Here is a 17,978-nt window from a genome sequence, read left to right as displayed (position 1 = left end):
TCAGGCTCAGAGATGACCTGTCACCTCTGAGCCTGATGAAGGGGACCCTGCATGGCCCCAAAAGCATTTGCAAATGAGAGATGGTACACATCAATAAATGGACTCTTATTTGCTATAATAATCAATCTTGTGTGCTGGTGACAATTTCTTGACTATCCAGAAGCACACACATAGCAAGGCAAGCCACTGCTCTGCTCCCTACTCTCTACTCCTCCTTCCTCCCTCTTCCCTTCTCCAAGCTAGCAGATGGACAGCTTCTGAAAACAATGCGGTCTCTTGTGATCTTATACTGGACAGGAAGTTCAGGGAAGTAGAGCTGAGAGAGAGTTTAATACTACATAAACAATAGATGCATGCCTTGCATGTCATACACTTCAAGTGATCTAGTAAGTAGAATGTGAAAACACTGCAGTAAACAGCATTGATATTTGATTAGGCATTTAATAACATGTATTAAACATTTCTAACTTAACCATAAAATTGGTGGGTTTAGTTCCGCTTTAATATTTCCTGTCTTGCATTTTTCACAGCGCAGGTTATAACAGTGCAGTACACCATGCTGCTGTGTAGGCACCTGATTGGGGATCACACTTTGTATATTCCAAATAAAGTTAGAAAACAAAGGAAATAAAGTTAGCAGTGCCTTGCATTGTAACAACACAAGGCACTGTGGCTCACCACTGCCTTTCAGCGGACATTAGCCACATGGGAAAATGCAGCCTTTTACTGGGCTGCTAGTGTGAACCAGTCCTTAGTTATTCAGAGGGGCTGATTTACAAATGGCAAATAGGCTGTTCACATTGAAAGGAAATTTGCACTTTGCAGGGGAAGGTTCCTTAGCTTAGCGAATAAGGTGAAGCGCTGCTGACTTCCATCATTCAATCATGTACAAGCAAAAATACAGTTTTTGTTTTAAATGTTCCTTCCTTATGATTGGGTATACTTTGCAAAGAAAAATGTTGCCACATTCACCAAGCTATGGAAACCTCCCCCTGCAAAGTTCAAATTCCCTTGCAAAGTGAACAGTATATTTACTTTTAGTAAATCATTCCCAAAGTATCAAGGCAAGGGGATCAGCATGACAGCTGGGAGAGGTCAACATATTACGGCATGTGTACATAGGTTCAAAAGAACATTCCAAAACAGTTTGAAGCAGCTTAAAGGCTATGTTTATCTTTGTGACCATGTTCATGGTGTAAACATGGTTACTGCCGGGCAGAGGAGGTGGCAGTGAAGGAGCGGGCGAGGTGGAGCAGCAGGAGGGGGCGAGGCCAGGACGACGTTGGATCAGGAAGGGGGGGGGGGCGAGGCCAGGAAGACGTTGGAGCAGGAAGGGGGGGGGGCCAGGGAGCCACCGCACCGCAGGAAGCCGGGTCACCGAAGAGCGTTGGGCTGCGGAGGAGGCCGGGTCCTGCAGCACCAGTCCAGCGGTGGAGGAGGCTGGGGAGGCCGGGGACCAAGCAGCAGGTAAGAGGATAACAGGGGTCTCAAACTCAATTAAGTCGAGGGCCGCTGGACAAGTTTTTTAGTCCCAAGGGGGCCACTACTATATACGGTACCAGTGTTAATGTCTGCATATGTTACAAGCGGCAACTGTCACCCATTCAAATTAATGATCGGGTGACAGCTGCTGCATGTAAACGCTTGCACACCGCATGTAATCATAAGTCTGGAATATGCAGTTCAGTTTTGGGCACCAGTTCAGAAAAAGGATGTTGTGGAACTGGAGAAAGTGCAGCAAAGGGCAACCAAACTCATAAGAGGCATGGAGGAGCTCAGCTATGAGGAACGATTAGCTGACCTGAATTTGTTCTCTCTGGAGAAGAGGCGATTAAGGGGGGACATGATCACCATGTATAAATACATGGTGATCACCGTGACCGTGTGCCTGACTTGTCAGCTGGCTGCGGGCCACTTAGTACCGGCTCACGGGCCGGATTTGGCCCGTGGGCCGGTACTTTGAGACCCCTGTGCAAAAGGGACCCTGCAGAGCCCAGCATGGATTCTGCTGAGCCCACCTGAGAGTCTCGAGTGGGCTGTGCAGGATCTGTGGTGGGCTCTGTGGGGTATTTGTCAGAGCCCACCACAGATCCCGCACAGCCCCCCTGAGATCCTGCAGATTTAGTGTGGGGGGGTGCTCTAATTTTGTTTTGCCTAGGGGAGCCCCAAACCAGAATACACCACTGGTGGGCACATTGCTGAAGGTGTCTGTAAACTGAAGTTTACTAGTTCTGCCGTACTGCCTTTAAAAAAAAAAAAAAAAACTGTTATGCAATTACATTGCAATGGGGATCTTTACTAGTGAGCTTGTTTTTGGCTAAAGCAGTTGTGGTCAACCTAGTAAATACAGAGGGTCTCAACTGCAATGTACTGTTAAAGTGTACTGTAGTGCTGGCTTCATTTATACATTTAGAATGTTGTGATGCAGTACAGCATGTCGGAACACACTGCACATGTCCTACTTTTTTCAGTGAAATGAAGCCAAGGGACATAGGGCAAATCGCCTTCTTCATGTGTTGGGAAAGCTATAGGCAATGCAGCCCAATTGAGCCCAGCCCAGCTGCTTTGAAAAGGCTTTAATTCACAGAACAATTTTGCATTTACAACCATTTATTTCAATCACATTAATCTTACTAAAACTCATATATATTTTTTTCTTTTCTGGCACTTTACATTCTCCAACTTGTTTTTCTGTTTTTCAGTAGTAGGGTGGGATTGACAGCCTCTGCAGGGCCCTATGGTCACCTCTTGCCCATGAGACCATGGCTGTGCTGTAGTCTGACTTCGCCAACAGCTGGGAGTAAAAAGCTTTGATTGGCAGTCTCTGGTGGTTTTTACATGTAGACCATGCTGCTGGGATGTGGCTAGCATTGATAAGGAAGCCAGTGTGCATGTAAGAATAGGTCAGTGTGCATGTAAGAATGGCAGCTGCTTGTCAGCTTTTTGTTTACATCTGAACTGCCCCAGCGCTGCAGTGTGGCCTGTGTTGGAATTTGGCCTACACCAGGGGCAGAGTCTTGTGTCTCTGTGGTGCAGGACATTTGGCAGGCCACACACAGGAGCCAGGCAAGCCACTTGTTGAGCACCAAGGAACTAGACAATATTAGCAATTTCAACCATAGGAAAAGTAATGGGCAGGCAGCATACAGCCTTTCAGCTGGCAGTTCAGCACTACTGCTTTAACCCTCACTGAATACAATTTTTGTTCTCGTACTGTACCACAGTCCAACAAAAAGGTTTACATATCTGTGTGCATCCATGGGTGTGGTTTTTCTATGCTCAATATGTTGCTTCATTGTTATGGTCATGGTATATGTAAGTGCTTATAAATAGAACATAATGGACTCCTGTACACATTTTTCTTTAATGATAATTTTATTTTAGACATAAACTGTATGTGGTTAGCTTTTTGTGATATTGACAACATGTGTTATGTATGTGGATGCTTCCATATTTAGGAAATATGCTGATACATGCTGTGCTTTCTTTAACATTAGACACCATGTAATAGTTGTCTCCTATTAACTAAAAAAGTGTACTGGCTAGAGATGTAGAAATGATGTAATAAAAATCCACTGGGCCTATAGTTTTCCCAGCACATGTCTACAACCTGATGTCAGAACCTTCAGGGCCCCGGTGCAAGAAACCATGAAGCCCCCCCCCAACCACCATGGCACCGCATGGTTAACAGGAAGGCTGCCGAGGTCCCCAGCAAGCACGGGGCCTCAGGCAGCCGCTTGTTTAAAATTTTGTGCTGGTGTTCTGTTGAGAACGCCGACCCAGTATCTGCGCTTACGTACAGACGGAATTAACGAGGAAAACGACATTTATTTACAAAGTATTCATTTGTAATGGTTAATGCTGGCCGTTAATAATATACCATCTATGGCAGTGAATGACGGAATATTATTAACAGTCACAATTAACGATTTAAACAAAATACTTTGTAAATAAATCTGTTTCCTCGATAAAATTGGTCTGTGCGCAAGCGCAGATGCTGAGGTCGGCAAATTCGACTATGTCGGCGTTCTTGACAGAACACCGGTATCTGCGTTTACTATCGGGGCATTTTCACAAGCATGAGTACTTGTGAAAATGCCCAGTATTGGCAGTGGCGTATCCCTACTTACAAATATAATACATTGCTGGGACTCGTAGTCCCACATAGTTGGAGCTATTCTGCATTGCTGTATCATCATCACACACTAGTGACAGCCTCTCCATCCCTGCCGCACAGCCACCCATACATGCTGCGGGTGGCTGTGCGGCAGTGAAGGAGGGGCACAAGCCGATGCTTCCTCTACAGCGCCGGCTCCTGTCACAGGCGGAGTGATACCAAATGCACTCCGCCTGTGAGCAATCGATAGTGAAAGTGTGCTTCACTCATTCTGGCCAGAGATTGGTTACCAAATTGCTATAGGAAAGGTACGGCACCTCTGATTGCCCTGATCACCATATTCTTAACTTTGCCAGTTTGGATTATTTAATTTGGATTTGCGTTAACTTTGGATTGTTGTACATAAAAAAAAAAAATAAGACCTAGTGTGTTTTTTTGAGCCAAAAAAAATACAAGACAGTGTCTTATTATCGAGGAAACACAGTATATACATTGCAATGTATTTTTAGGACTGTATGCTGCTGGCTTAGACTATGACATATATTTTGATAAATAAATAATATAAATAATATATGACCTATTTTTATTTGTATCATACAGACTCACTTTTTCTCGATCAGATCAATTACATTACACCGAAACAGCTAAACATTTACAAAGTAGTATGCTGCAATTGTGGTTAATTATTTAATCAGTATTGAAAAGCTAATTTATTTTTCCCTTTTCAGGTATTGGCTAACAAACAAAGTCCAAATCAAGAGACCAAGCACTGGCCTTCTGATGTACACCCTGGCAACGCGGTTTTGTGATGAAATTCATCTGTATGGATTCTGGCCCTTCCCTAAGGATATTTCTGGAAATATAGTGAAATACCATTATTATGACGAGCTGAAATATAAATATTTTTCAAATGCTGGCCCTCATAGGATGCCACTGGAATTCAAGACACTGAATTTATTACATAATAAAGGAGCTTTGAAACTAACAACTGGACAGTGTGAACAGCAATAACAGTTTCTGAAATGTAACGAGTTACTCAATCTCACTTGAGATATTTCTAAGATATTTTGGAGCTGTGCTCTTTTTAAAGGATTTAAAATAGTGTCACTCCTCAAAAACCACGCTTGAAGCTGGATTACTGTTACTAGTTGATGAGTTGGCTGCCAGGTGCTATAAATCAAGCTACTATAGGAAGTTTGAATGAAGTAAGTGCTACATTTTAATAAAAAAAAAAATGAATGTTCAACTCATGATTACAGGAATGACAAGTGCAATTGCAATGGATTCAAAGGAAGAGATCCACCCCCGGTACATGTAATGGATCCCAGGAATAATAGACCAGATCTGAGTGATGCACAATGGCGTTTGAAAAACTGCTGCCACCTAATTTACATTCACATTTGGAAATTAGTGTTCACGTGGCTTAACTTGATGATATTGGTCCCATCCTTTTGATTGCCCTTGTATTATAAATTTGTAATTTTTCTAAACTTTTTTGTAGATTAGAAACAGATATGAATGCTACGAACTAGAATAGACAATTAGCATGGCTGTGGGGGTTAATACACTCAACCACATTTTACTGCCAGTATTGATATTGTTGTGAACTTATGTTTCAATTAAGTTGGTAGTAATTTGAGCCAGGCCATGTTTCACAGAAGAAAATGAGTTAAAGTGACAACTATGAATGTTGTGTTTGCCTTCTGTAAATAATTTTTTAAAACTTTTTCTAAAGTGGACTCATCACCCACCCACTCAGTGTATGGCACTGTTATCTTTAAAGAATCAATATTCATCTTATCAATATAACAGTTTAGCAACATCACCCCTTTAATTTGTTCATGTTTTCTCTGCCCCCCTGTGCACATTTGTAGACTCTGTTTGATAACTTCATGTAGACACTTCAGCAGTGACTTGGGAGTGCACAGGGTTGAGAAAGCTTTTTGCTCTAGGAAAGAATGTGCTGGTGGGTTTACTTTGCGTGTATGATTTAGTTGAAAGCAAGACATATAGAAACAAAAGAACGAACTTGTGGGTACAACAGGAATACCACCAACAAAATGTTTCATTTAAGTGTTTGGCTTTAAGCAAATCAACATAAATACATAATAATTTGCAACTGTAATCTCATAATCATTAGAGATGTTTTCAAAATTTTTTTGTTCACAGTTGGTGTCAGACTACGAATTTGCAATACTCCATTAAAGTGTATGTTTACCCATAACAGGGTTTTTGGATAGTGTATGGAAGGGTAAAACTGAAACAAAAATGGCAACTGTTCCAGTCAATTTATGACGAACTCAAGTAAGGTGCATATAGGGGGCTTTTCGCAAACAAATTATCAAATACATTTCCGACACACCAGTCAGCCAGCAAAAAAAAAAATTACACTGTTTAGCAATGTGCATTGGTTTTTGCGAGGTTTTAGTTGCACACATTTTCAAATATATGTGGAGCCACACTGCCTTGTCAAGACCCCTTTGTGTAGTGTGGTCCTAACTCTAATTGGTGAGAGCCTCTTTTTTGGAACATATATAGTAGAGATGAAAACTGGGGGCAGATATGTCTGGAGGTAGCCCATTTCTTCTTAAAGGTGCGGGGACACCCCTGAAGCACAGCACAGCACAATAGTAGCTGAAGACCTCCAGTGTGTCCACATGCCTAATCCAGCAAACTGAAACAAAAATGGCAACCACTCCAGTCAATTAATAACTAGCTTTTCAAAGTAGTGCGCAACAGTATTTTTATTTTTTTCCCTTCCCATCCTTTCATGGAGATGGAACAAGAAGTGAAAGGAAATCTCTGCAAACTAAGGGAACTTCACCTGCTAGAAGATTATCCCTTTATTTTTCTTTTGTGGGCAGCTGGAAAAGTTTGCACTTCCCATCATTGTTTCAAAGACCATAGCCAAACAGGGACACAGACAGCAACAACAACAAAATTGACAGGGGTTGTAACCCTTCCCCACTCTATCCCAAAAACGTTTTAGCTATAGATACAATTTTAAAGTTCACAGCTATAATAGGGTCTCAAAAGCTGAATTATGTATGGCATATCCTGTTGTACCCCACACTAAACATTTTCATGGATACTAGGAAGAGCAAAAGTGACATTCAACCTTCCCCATTTTGCTAGTGTTCACATGGAGGTTTCTGTACACAACATGTCTTGATTATGTTGTCTCAAATGTGTTGATTGGCTGAATACTGGCTCCTGGGACAAAATGATAGCCTTTCAGATGAGTAGGTGGATGATCCACTTTAACTCTAAGTTCACTAGTTTTTTTAAATGTCTCAGTATTCGATAATGCAGAGCTTCTCTGATAAACAAAAAAATGTACTGAATGTACAGAAAAGTAGACAGTTATGCTTTCAAAACAGCTTTTTAAAGTCATTAGTAAAGTCTGAGCCTCAAAACAGCCATATTGCCGCTGTAAAAAAGGCATTTATAAGTTTAGCGTGATTGAAGAACATTTTCTGTCTTAACATAGGTGCCCTTAATTTTGGTACCAAAGATTTGAGTGAATTTGTAGACATTTTTGTTTGATTTTCTTTTATATAAATGCATTTGTTTTACATTGAGTAATGAAAAGCTATGCTGCTGGAAAAAATATATTTGATTTGTTTACTAGGCTGTATGTTTTTTTGTAAAAGATTCATATTTGTAAGTATGGTTTAAAAGATGTCCAAGTGTGATAAATTGTAATGTGTGTATATGTACTTTGTACTGTCTGTCCCGTTATCAGAAGGCAGTTTAATATATGTGTTTTTATGCTCTTTTTTTAATTTTAAGATTAAAATAATCTCTTTTCCAGTTTCTCAAAACACATAAGGATTTTTAATTTTCCCTAAATTCTCCCAAAAAAACACTTATTTTATACCACCCAAATACATTTTTTTTACTATTTAGGTGGTATATTCAGACTTTGAACTTTGGTATATTCAGACAATGAAAACAATAAAATTAAAAGTTAAAGACAGAGGTAGACAGTCACCTGCCATCTTGGTGTTTCGTTGGTGCAACATCTCACCAATCTTCTCCCTGATTCAGCCAGTATGCATATGCAGTCCATGCATGGGGCAGTGTCTGTTCCCTTTTCTCCATAGAAAGTGAACATCTGGTTGCAAAGAGATTTGCCAACACTAATTAATCATTTAATAAACTTACAGTTTCCAAATCTTTACATGCTGTGCATGCATCTATGGTTTCAGCAGTTGCTATCTATCTAACCATGTACGGTCACCCCCAAGGCAAAGAGGATTACAGCACAAACTGTATGTAGCATGTACACATCACTGTTGTAAATATAGTAAAGAAAAAGTAGTGAAAATAAATGGTTAAGTTTAAGAAAGACTGATGTCCACAGAGTCCAGCTTCAAAGAGCAAATAAAAAAATCAAACTTAGAAGTTTTAGTTGAGTCAATGAAAGGCAAAAATAATTATAAACCGTAGTCCCTTTCACATTTTATGTTACAGCCTTCCTGACCACGATTAACATTTTGCATTTTAGAGATGCAGGTAACCCTTTATATCTTTTCTTTTTGGAATGCCTCTAGCTCTTTTTTTAAAAGAATATGCAGTATTGTCTGCAGCCAATGGGAAGAGGAGGCAGGGTGCAATGTTTATGTGCACATATTCTTTACTTTGTATTATGTAAAAGTCACAGCATGCAATGAGGAAGTATGCTCAAATAACTAAGCTAACACATCAGGAAATGTATATTTATTTCCCAAAAAAGTGACAGTTATTTTCGGTTGAGTCCAATGAAATTTGAAAATTACAGTCACATGGCTAAAAATAGAGTGCCTTAGGTGTGTGTTAAGGACTGAGCCTCATGTAATTTAGTAAAGTAAGCATGTCTTTTAGAAGCCTGACCAACCAGGCTTGCCTCAAACTTGAGAGCATTTTAGGACTTATACCTCTAAACCCCAGAAATTGCCCCTGTGTTGTTAAAATGGCATTGCGTTTAACACTTTCTTACTGTAGTATGTAAGTATTCACTCAAGGCACATTCATCATCTGTGCCAGACATCAGTACTAACTGACACTTAAGGCACACCTGACTTTTTCAAGGTAGCAACGGTGATACTTCTTTTAATGATTAAATTACTTATGGTTATTGGCACCAACAACCACCTTAAAGAACAATTGTCTCAAGGGTGTGCATGTTTATGTAAGGTGGCCAGAAACCAATAGGAGCCAGAGTTCACAGACAATATATGAAATGTATTATTATTATTATTATACAGGATTTATATACCGCCAACAGCTTTCGCAGCTCTTTACAATATAAGGAAGACATTACAATACAATTCAAGACATGATGGCAAGGAGGGTCCTGCCCGTGAGTGCTTAAAATCTAAAAGGGTGGGGTAAGTGATACATGAGGAGGTACCTGTGTGGGGAGGAATAGTTTGAGAATGTGATAGTTCAGTGGTTGGTTAGAATTTACAAACAGTTCACATTTTCAACACAATAGCAGATACTTGTTTATGGTTGCTCTAAAGCCCTCTTTCCACCCACTCATGAGAAACTCCCTCATTCCTGCACTTCAGATGCTCCATTTCCTCTCATTTTAAAACATTATGGAGTTCTGTAAGTAGCTTGTGTTATAGAACTTGAATAGACAAGTAGTCACAATACCTGCAAGGAGAGAAACGCTAACATTATAATGTAAAAATCCCTAACTTTGGCAGAACAGGGTTTGGCAGGAATATCGGATAAAGGAGTGGGGGCTCTGCAGTCTTCCACTATATGTTCGCCAGTGGAGCATGCTTTGTTGCATAAGATGTTATCTTGTACTGAAGTGACCAGAGCAGCAGAAGGCACACTGGAGATCAGGTTGGCAGATTGCACTTTTTGTCAGAAATAGGTAAAGGCAAAGGCAAATTACATCATGATGACACACTTATGTGAGTGTCACTATTTGGCCAAAACATGGTTTGTAATCTCTGAATGCTGGAGCTATAATCTCATTATATTTCATATACATTGTGATCCTGACAGCTACGGCTAAAAAGGAGAGAGATTGTTGACATGACAAGTTACATAACCAGCAGGATACAAACTGTGTTATTATCTTACAAATGCATGGGGTAAGGAAGATATAATCAGGTTATCTACTTTAGAAATAGAACACATCGGGGTTGCTTTAATAAAAAAAATATATAGATGCGTAGTGCAAAATCGGTTTAAAAGCTTTGACATAATAAAATAGTATACAACACAACCACCACTGCAGTAGTTTTACTTAAGAAGAGAAGCAAAAATTTGTCTTAGGAGAAGGACATCTGAAAGCGTTGTGCTGACAGCTAGACAAACCCCGTTGCCTGAACTAAGGAAGGGCACATGTAGTTTGAGTAGGACTATAGAACAAAACAAAAAAGTTTATGGGCAGAGAGAGGGGGGGAACTATGGAGAAATCCACTGTGCAGTTATGTGGTTTTCCCAAGTAAGTGCGGGATCAGCATTCTGCTCAGGTGACAATATAACCACAACAATGATTTATCATTTGCATCATTAAAGGAGAACTATGGGGTTAGGGCTTTTCCCCATAGTTCTCCTAAGGGTAACGGGAGGACACAAACTAGCTTCCTCCCGTCACCCAAAGCTCAGTATACCACGAGCTACAGCTCGTGGTATACTGAGACACCGCAGCCGGAACGGATCCCGACAATTATGTCTGGATCCACCCAGCTGCGTGAGTGACAGCTGGCTCTGCCTATCTATCTACCTATCCTTTAAGGCCATGTAAAGTTGCAGTAAAGTGTTTTTGCTCTTTGGAAGTGTTTGTTATTTGCACATAGAGGGTCTTTAAAATGTTGGAAATTTCTTTGTGACTGATGCTGCTCCTTCCTTTTCTCTGCAGAAAAAAAAGGAAACAATAATGTCACTGCCTTCTTTGGTTGAATCAGGAAGATGGTTGCCACGGTATGCAAGTTGTTCTAGGATGGGCAGAGGCTTCATCACATATCATTTTCAATGAGGCAGCTGCCCATCTATGACCAACATTACTCTACAACCAGTAAGCTTTACTCTGTGATGTACACAGTTGTAATTCCAGGCATATTTGCTTCTTTTTCATAAGATCAAAGTTCACTGCTCTATTACATTTTTGCTACAACCCATGCTTAGGTTAGCACACTAACATTCATCACAGTCACAGCAAATATTTTGTTGTTTAAAAAAATATTTTTTTATTCTTATGATTTATCAAGTTTTTAATTTATTTTCTGTACATGTAATCTGTATCAAAGCTGTGTGAAAATGTTTCATCAACTATATACTTGACTTTGAAATATACAGGCCTGCTGTCTAAAAGCCAGTGTAGATAAGATATAAAATAATACTCTTTTAAGAACTATATATTCATTTATTTGCATAGCTCTACAACAAAAACACTTCCACTCATTAACCTTAGCAAAGCACCGATGACTTCCCCATTAACTGCCAATACCTCACTGTTATTAACGTTCATTAAATAGGACTTACATTGTTTACAAAATGAATTAGAACAAATTGGTACCATATATATGGCCACAAATGTGAAGGATATGACCATTGGCCACCACTGACATATTATGTTGTGGTTAGAGCCACAGAGACTTGGTAATATTTTCTGTGCTTATGCCAAATCTACTTTGACTCTTGCACCAGAGGAACAGGTGAACTTACCCTGCAGGGCATTTATAAAACTTTCTCATACAGTTATGGCAAATTGTGAACATATTTACATGTGTGTACATTTTGTTATTTGCATTATCTGCAGTACACAACTGCATGTTTTACCATTTGTATTTATGAAAAACTGTATTTTTGGTAAAGCTCATAAATTGCTCAATCTCCAGCACATGTAAGTTGTATAGCTGTCCCCGGTGTGCTTTATGCTACAGGAGAGCTGATGACTGTCTGCAATTTTCATACACTGTAAAAGCAATTAAATTGACCCTTCTATTGTGCATTTATGTTTGGCTTATACGCTGTATATACATTGAGGGCCACAGTCATTTTTTCTAACTCGGACCTCCTCTTAACACCAGCACCATCACAATCGTCCACAAAATAGAGAATACATTCCTTATCCCCTACAAGTGACCAGGTCTATGTAAATCAGCAAGATATTAGCTGGCAGAATTGGAAAGAAAAGAATATGTTAAAAAATTAAAAAATTATTTGCATTGTTGTATTTATGAGACTATATGATATTTAAAATAGATGTTGCCATGAAGGAATTCTCATAATTGAAAATATTTCCTAAATTTTAGAATGTTACTATATATGCTCCTATGTGAAGCTCTAAAGCAAATGTTTATCAGAATTACGCTAAAGAGTGAATTATAACACTGTTTCATATGTTTGAAGGATAAATATAGCACAGGAATTATGATTTAATAGAAAATAATATCCACCTGTAATACAACAATATTCTCCACCTCCTGATCTTAACCAAAATTGCTGTGACTTACTGAATCACCCTCAAAAGTCTTGTTTTAGTTAGGTTGGACCATTATACCTATTTATATTTCCATTTAATATACTTAATGTAAAAGAAGCGCCCTCTGTCATGTATTTGTCACATACTTAAAATAAGTTCTGACATAAAACTGCATGCAGATTTAAAGCACACAACATACCTTCAGCATGTATAAACATAACGGATCTATTTGCATGTAAATTGTGTAGGATTAAACATGACATTCATCAACCAATTAAATCCTGGACACACATATATCCATGTAAGCATTGCAACACCTGATATCTTCATTATTATTGTACCATATATTTTAATATTATGTCACACAAGCATCAAGATTTAAAATATAACTTAACTTACATGTACAGTTCTAAAAAATTAAAATATAGACACATATGCAGTTATAAGGCTCTTCTATAAATAATTTACAAGAGTAATTAGTATAATGCATATATCAGACATTTGTATGGCCAAAAACAGTTTTAGTAAAACATTTCATATTGACAGTGGTATTAAATACTCTTTTCTTTTTTGTTTGAAAAATGGGAACACGAGAACAAAACAGTTATGTGACAGGCAGGAATGACAGGAACATACGTATGAGAAGAAATTAAATGTTATGGGATTTTATTGTATGACTTGTAATACAGTTTTGCACTTGATTTGTCTGTTAAGTATAGTAGGAATGGGTAGAAAATCGTGGTAATTTATTAAAATGAAGATTCTGTTTGTGTTGCACTCAGTTTAAAGCTTTATTTTTGGTGTTTTGTTTAACCAAAGTGTGCCACTTATTTATTGTCATTTATATAGCGCTGACAATTGACACAGTGCTTTACATAATGTACAGTCACATTAGTCCCTGCTCTCAAGGAACTTAAAATCTAAGGTCCCTATCTCACATACTAAGGCTACTTAATAAACATTTCATTGAAGTGTGAAAGGTAACTGGAGTACGCAGAGGAAATGGATTGAACATGCAAATCCTAGATAGGATTTGGACAGAGTACCACAGTGCTGCAAGGCAGAAGCACTAACCACTAAGCCACTGTGCTGCCTGAACTAAAAATGCAAGAAAAAGAAGGTGAATTGCGGTACACATTCCTTTTGCTGTCATGAAATTATAAAATATTTCTTCAAATGATCCTGAATTTTGTAAGAATGGTTATAATTACAGTTACAATGCTACTATGATATTAAAAATTGTTTTGATTAGCACTTTTGAAAAATAGTTTACTAACACACACTTTAAAAACATTTTGGTTAAATTACAAAAACTAGAAAAAAAAACACCCCCTAAAATGACATGCTGTTTAAATGCCCCTGTGCTCAAAATGTGGATATATTGATGTATGTATGTACTATTAACAAACAGTTAAAAGAACTTTAAAACAAGCCCTCACTTATCACTATAACTACAAGTGCTGTGGAGCACCTAATCTTCAATATCACAACAGAGACTCTGAAGTCAGGTTTCAGTCAGTTCCTAACAGCTTACAAGCAATCTCTGTTATAAAGCTCTGTTACTGGTTGTTAAAATTATGTAAATACTTTAATATCCATAGTATGGGCACACTTTAAGGAGAAGAAAGGTCATAGAAAAGAGTTATCAATCAAATTGCATTAAATACCATTTTCCTTAAAATGCAGTTGACATTACAGTTGACATTACATCAAACACTTTTTTAACATACTTCTTATTGCTTGTCCACAGCGGGTCTGGGGCAATAAATAATGAACAGAGCAACTTTGGCACAGCAGATGTGTTCCCTCAATATTCCAATAAGGTTAATAGGATTTTTACATTAGGTTTCTTAAGCTGATTGGTTCCTTTAATAAAAAATAGGTTTTATGAACTAATATGACACGGATAACTATAAAGTTTGTAATTTGGTTAGGGGGAGAGGCGGATATATTATATTGTTTTCTGGTTTTCCATATCTCTCAGGAACTTTCAGCTCTGTCGTAAACTGCAGCTACTAGACCCCAACTGATAGCGTGTCAGTCCTCCTACTGTGTATTCCAGAATATTAAAGAACTAAAAAGTCCTGTCCTATGACTTCTTTAGATGGGTAAGGGGTAAGTGAACTGACCCTTGATCACATTCATAAATTGCAGGCAAACAAGAAATTATAAGGATTTCAAAATAGTTGAATTGCTTAATGTTATTTTATTTTAAAGCAAAAAGGAAATTAACAAAATACAATTGTAATTAAATTTTCCAAAGTTGTACAATTGTTTATATCATTAAATCAAATCCACAAATGTACATAAACAGCTACAGAAAATTATAATTCTGTTATCACAAACATGTTTGGTGAATGCACTGTAATTTGTGGCTTATTTTATATAAGTATTTTTGTCTTCTTAATTTTGCTAATAATGAAAGCTGCAAATCTATAGCTTTGGGATAAACAATCAGCCTTTTTGCCTTTCTCAAATGTATTATTTTTGCACAGTTTTGTTCCTTTAGACACTGGTTGTTTAGGCAGAAGCACAATAATTTCTTTAGGGGATGCAGTTTACTGAGAATCATTTAGTCTGGTCTATACTACTGAAAATTATGGATTTTTGAAGGAATTGTAAGCAAACTGGTCATTTAATGGTCATTGTTTAATATGTGTTTTTATTATGTATACAAATTTTTTATGATTTTCTCATTTGTAAAATTCTTAATCTTTAATAAAACTTCTTTTCTATTATTTTGTTTTATTGCTTTCAATATGCAGTTTTTACAAATGGATGCATATCAGCATTGCAGATAAACTAACACTCCTGCAAATGTGGTGAAAATAAACTGGCAGTACCAAGATAACCACAACATATGGTTTTTGCAGATAATTTAACAGGCATAAGAGTTAAACAGTTTGGAATACTGTGTTTGTTTTTATCACTCAAATAGGGTGAAGCTGATTTTGTTCATCATCTTCTAATAACTAGGTAGGTGATCAAATGTAGCTCAATAAGATAGAAATAGAGAGCAATTCCCACCAACAGTGATACAGACATTAGTAGAGGCACAGGAAAGGTTCGAATTTCTGTCATGTTTTTGTGCAAATAGGACTTCCTGTCACCTCCTGTCCTGGTAAAAGGTGTCACAGGGACAGAAAGAGAGGGTAAGTTTTCCAAATAGGGGAAGAGACAACAATAACAAAATCACAGACTTCATTATTCTTCCCTACTTTATCTAATACCAAAGAACATAATTTGTTATTTAAAGCTGATGTCCAGCCAATGAACACCCCCTCATTTGGCTAATGGCCCATATAGTAAAAAAGAAACTAATCTGAATGTCCCAAAAAACTTTACCTGAATCCATGATCATATAACTCGCCAGCACTTCTAAGCCTTTTCTCTACTGGACTGCAGAGTGGGAGGGTCCTCCAGTGGCAGCAAATGTGATTTGCTGGTCTTCACTCTGGGAAGAGGTGCCGCAAGGGTCATGTGACAGCAGATGTAGATAATTTAAAAGGATCGTAGTAAAGATTTTCTTTTTTTAAACATGCATGGGTAGGAGCAGGGGGGTCAGAGGGATGGACTTTATCTCGTATTAAACACACATTTGTGTGATTCATGCTTGGCACAAATAATCCAAAGGATGCATGTACAGCACCAGTGGTTTAGCATAATGACACCCCTAAAAGGCAATCGCAATGCAACTACAGCCTGATAAACTATCCTTTCAGTAAATCAGTGTGCTCAGTAAACAGTATACCTTGTCTAAGTGGCAGCATGTTACAGAAAAACAAGAATAAGATTATATATTCTCAAATTTTACAGCAAAACATTTTCACTTTAATTTTCTCTCAATTCCTTTTGCTCCCCTTCTCAGCAATGACTTGGCAGCCTGCCAGGTCTCTAACTCTAATTTGAACACTGAACAGGTGCACAAAGAACATGGGAAAAGAAGAGTGCTGAGACCTGACCTGGATGACTTCAGTGCCTCTCTAGTGAACTTAGTGAATTCATTATTCCACAATGTTTGAAGCTACAGAGGTCAATAAGTGCTTGTGTTAAAGATTATTTACTGTTTGATAAGAATATGCAAAACATTTGATTGACTATAGTCTGGATATGGTTCTACCTTAAAGAATATCTAAAGGCAAAACTTTTTTTTACTCATTTTGGATGGAGTAGGGAAAGTGTAAAACCACCGGCATTTTTTCTTTCCATCTTCCCAGTGATAAAGATAAAATCCAATTGTTAATTATATTAACAGAAACAAGGACAAGCACACGGTTTGTGCACCCTGGGAAAGATATGGGAGTCACATACCGCCGTTCGCTCACTTCTCACTTCTGGATCCGCCCAGCTGCGTAAGTGACAGTTGGCTCTGCCTATCTAGAGGCAGAGCCAGCTGTACCCACCCCCTCCCCCATCTGTTCCACCAGTCAGCGCTGGAGGATCGGAGCGGGGACGGGGGAATCCAGTCCCTCCCCTGTCACGGCTCTCTACCGTGACAAGATTGAGAAGTGAGCGAACGGCGGTATGTGTTCAGTCACTTCCCGATCTTCTGAGCCGACCTGTGACAGTTTCATTGTCACAGCTCGGCTAGAACTATGAGGATCAATGAAAAGCACTCACCTCATAGTTCTCCTTTAAAGGAACATGTGACATTTTTTCTAAATTAGGAGGATAGATAGGCAGAGCCAGCCGTCAGTCACGCAGCTGGGCGGATCCCGACACAATTGTCGGGATCCGCTTCAGCTGTGGTGTCTCAGTATACCGCGAGCAGCAGCTCCCGATATACTGCGGCGTCTCAGTATACTGCGAGCTACAGCTCGCGGTATACTGAGCTTAGGGTGACGGGAGGACGCTAGTTTGTGTCCTCCCATTACCCTTAGGAGAACTATGGGGAAAAGCCATAACCCCATAGTTCTCCTTTAAGAAAAAGCATTGGTAATTAGTATCGGCAAGTACCTGATGGAAAGTACGTGTACTTGGTCTTGAAAAAGTGGTTTCGGGACATCCCTAATTATGACTACTGTAAAGGCATAGGTGGTATTTGAGCTTCCTTGCCCACGATGCAAACACATCTCCAATAGGATGAGCTGCCTTCAGAGCAATGCAAACCGGATCAAAAGCAGCCTCAGTCATCCGCTCTAAAACATTGAGGTAAATGGGATTCTGATGACCTGCACTTCAGGTTAATTTCAAATACGAAGACTAGGTAAAGATCATTTTTAGATTTGGGAACACACTAACAATAGAAATGCAAAACACAAAAAAGAAACATGAAAAAAATCACTTTAATAATACTATTTTAAATTTGCAAATAGATGTGTTTGTATTAAACACCAGAGGGACCTCAGTGATATAAAACACTCACAAGTGTACCAATAGCACAAATACATCCAAAATGAGTTCCTCCGACCACTCGCTGTGCATGGA

At 38.6% G+C, this 17,978-nt stretch overlaps 1 protein-coding gene across 1 annotated transcript in view; it reads left to right on the top strand.

Annotated features, from left to right (window-relative positions):
* Positions 1–5,128, top strand: part of ST8SIA4 (ST8 alpha-N-acetyl-neuraminide alpha-2,8-sialyltransferase 4) — a 132,772-nt gene extending 127,644 nt beyond the window's left edge. The window contains exon 5 of the mRNA XM_018562192.1: positions 4,846–5,128. Within this exon, the coding sequence (XP_018417694.1) occupies positions 4,846–5,128 (283 nt within the window). The remainder of the gene's footprint in view (positions 1–4,845) is intronic.
* Positions 5,129–17,978: the final 12,850 nt, after the last annotated feature.

Source organism: Nanorana parkeri, unplaced genomic scaffold (genome assembly GCF_000935625.1).
Source record: "Nanorana parkeri isolate BGI_ZX_2015 unplaced genomic scaffold, ASM93562v1 scaffold564, whole genome shotgun sequence".
Lineage (NCBI taxonomy): Eukaryota > Metazoa > Chordata > Amphibia > Anura > Dicroglossidae > Nanorana > Nanorana parkeri.
The sequence above is the reverse complement of the archived record's forward strand: the minus strand, read 5'-3'. Positions and strand labels throughout refer to the sequence as shown.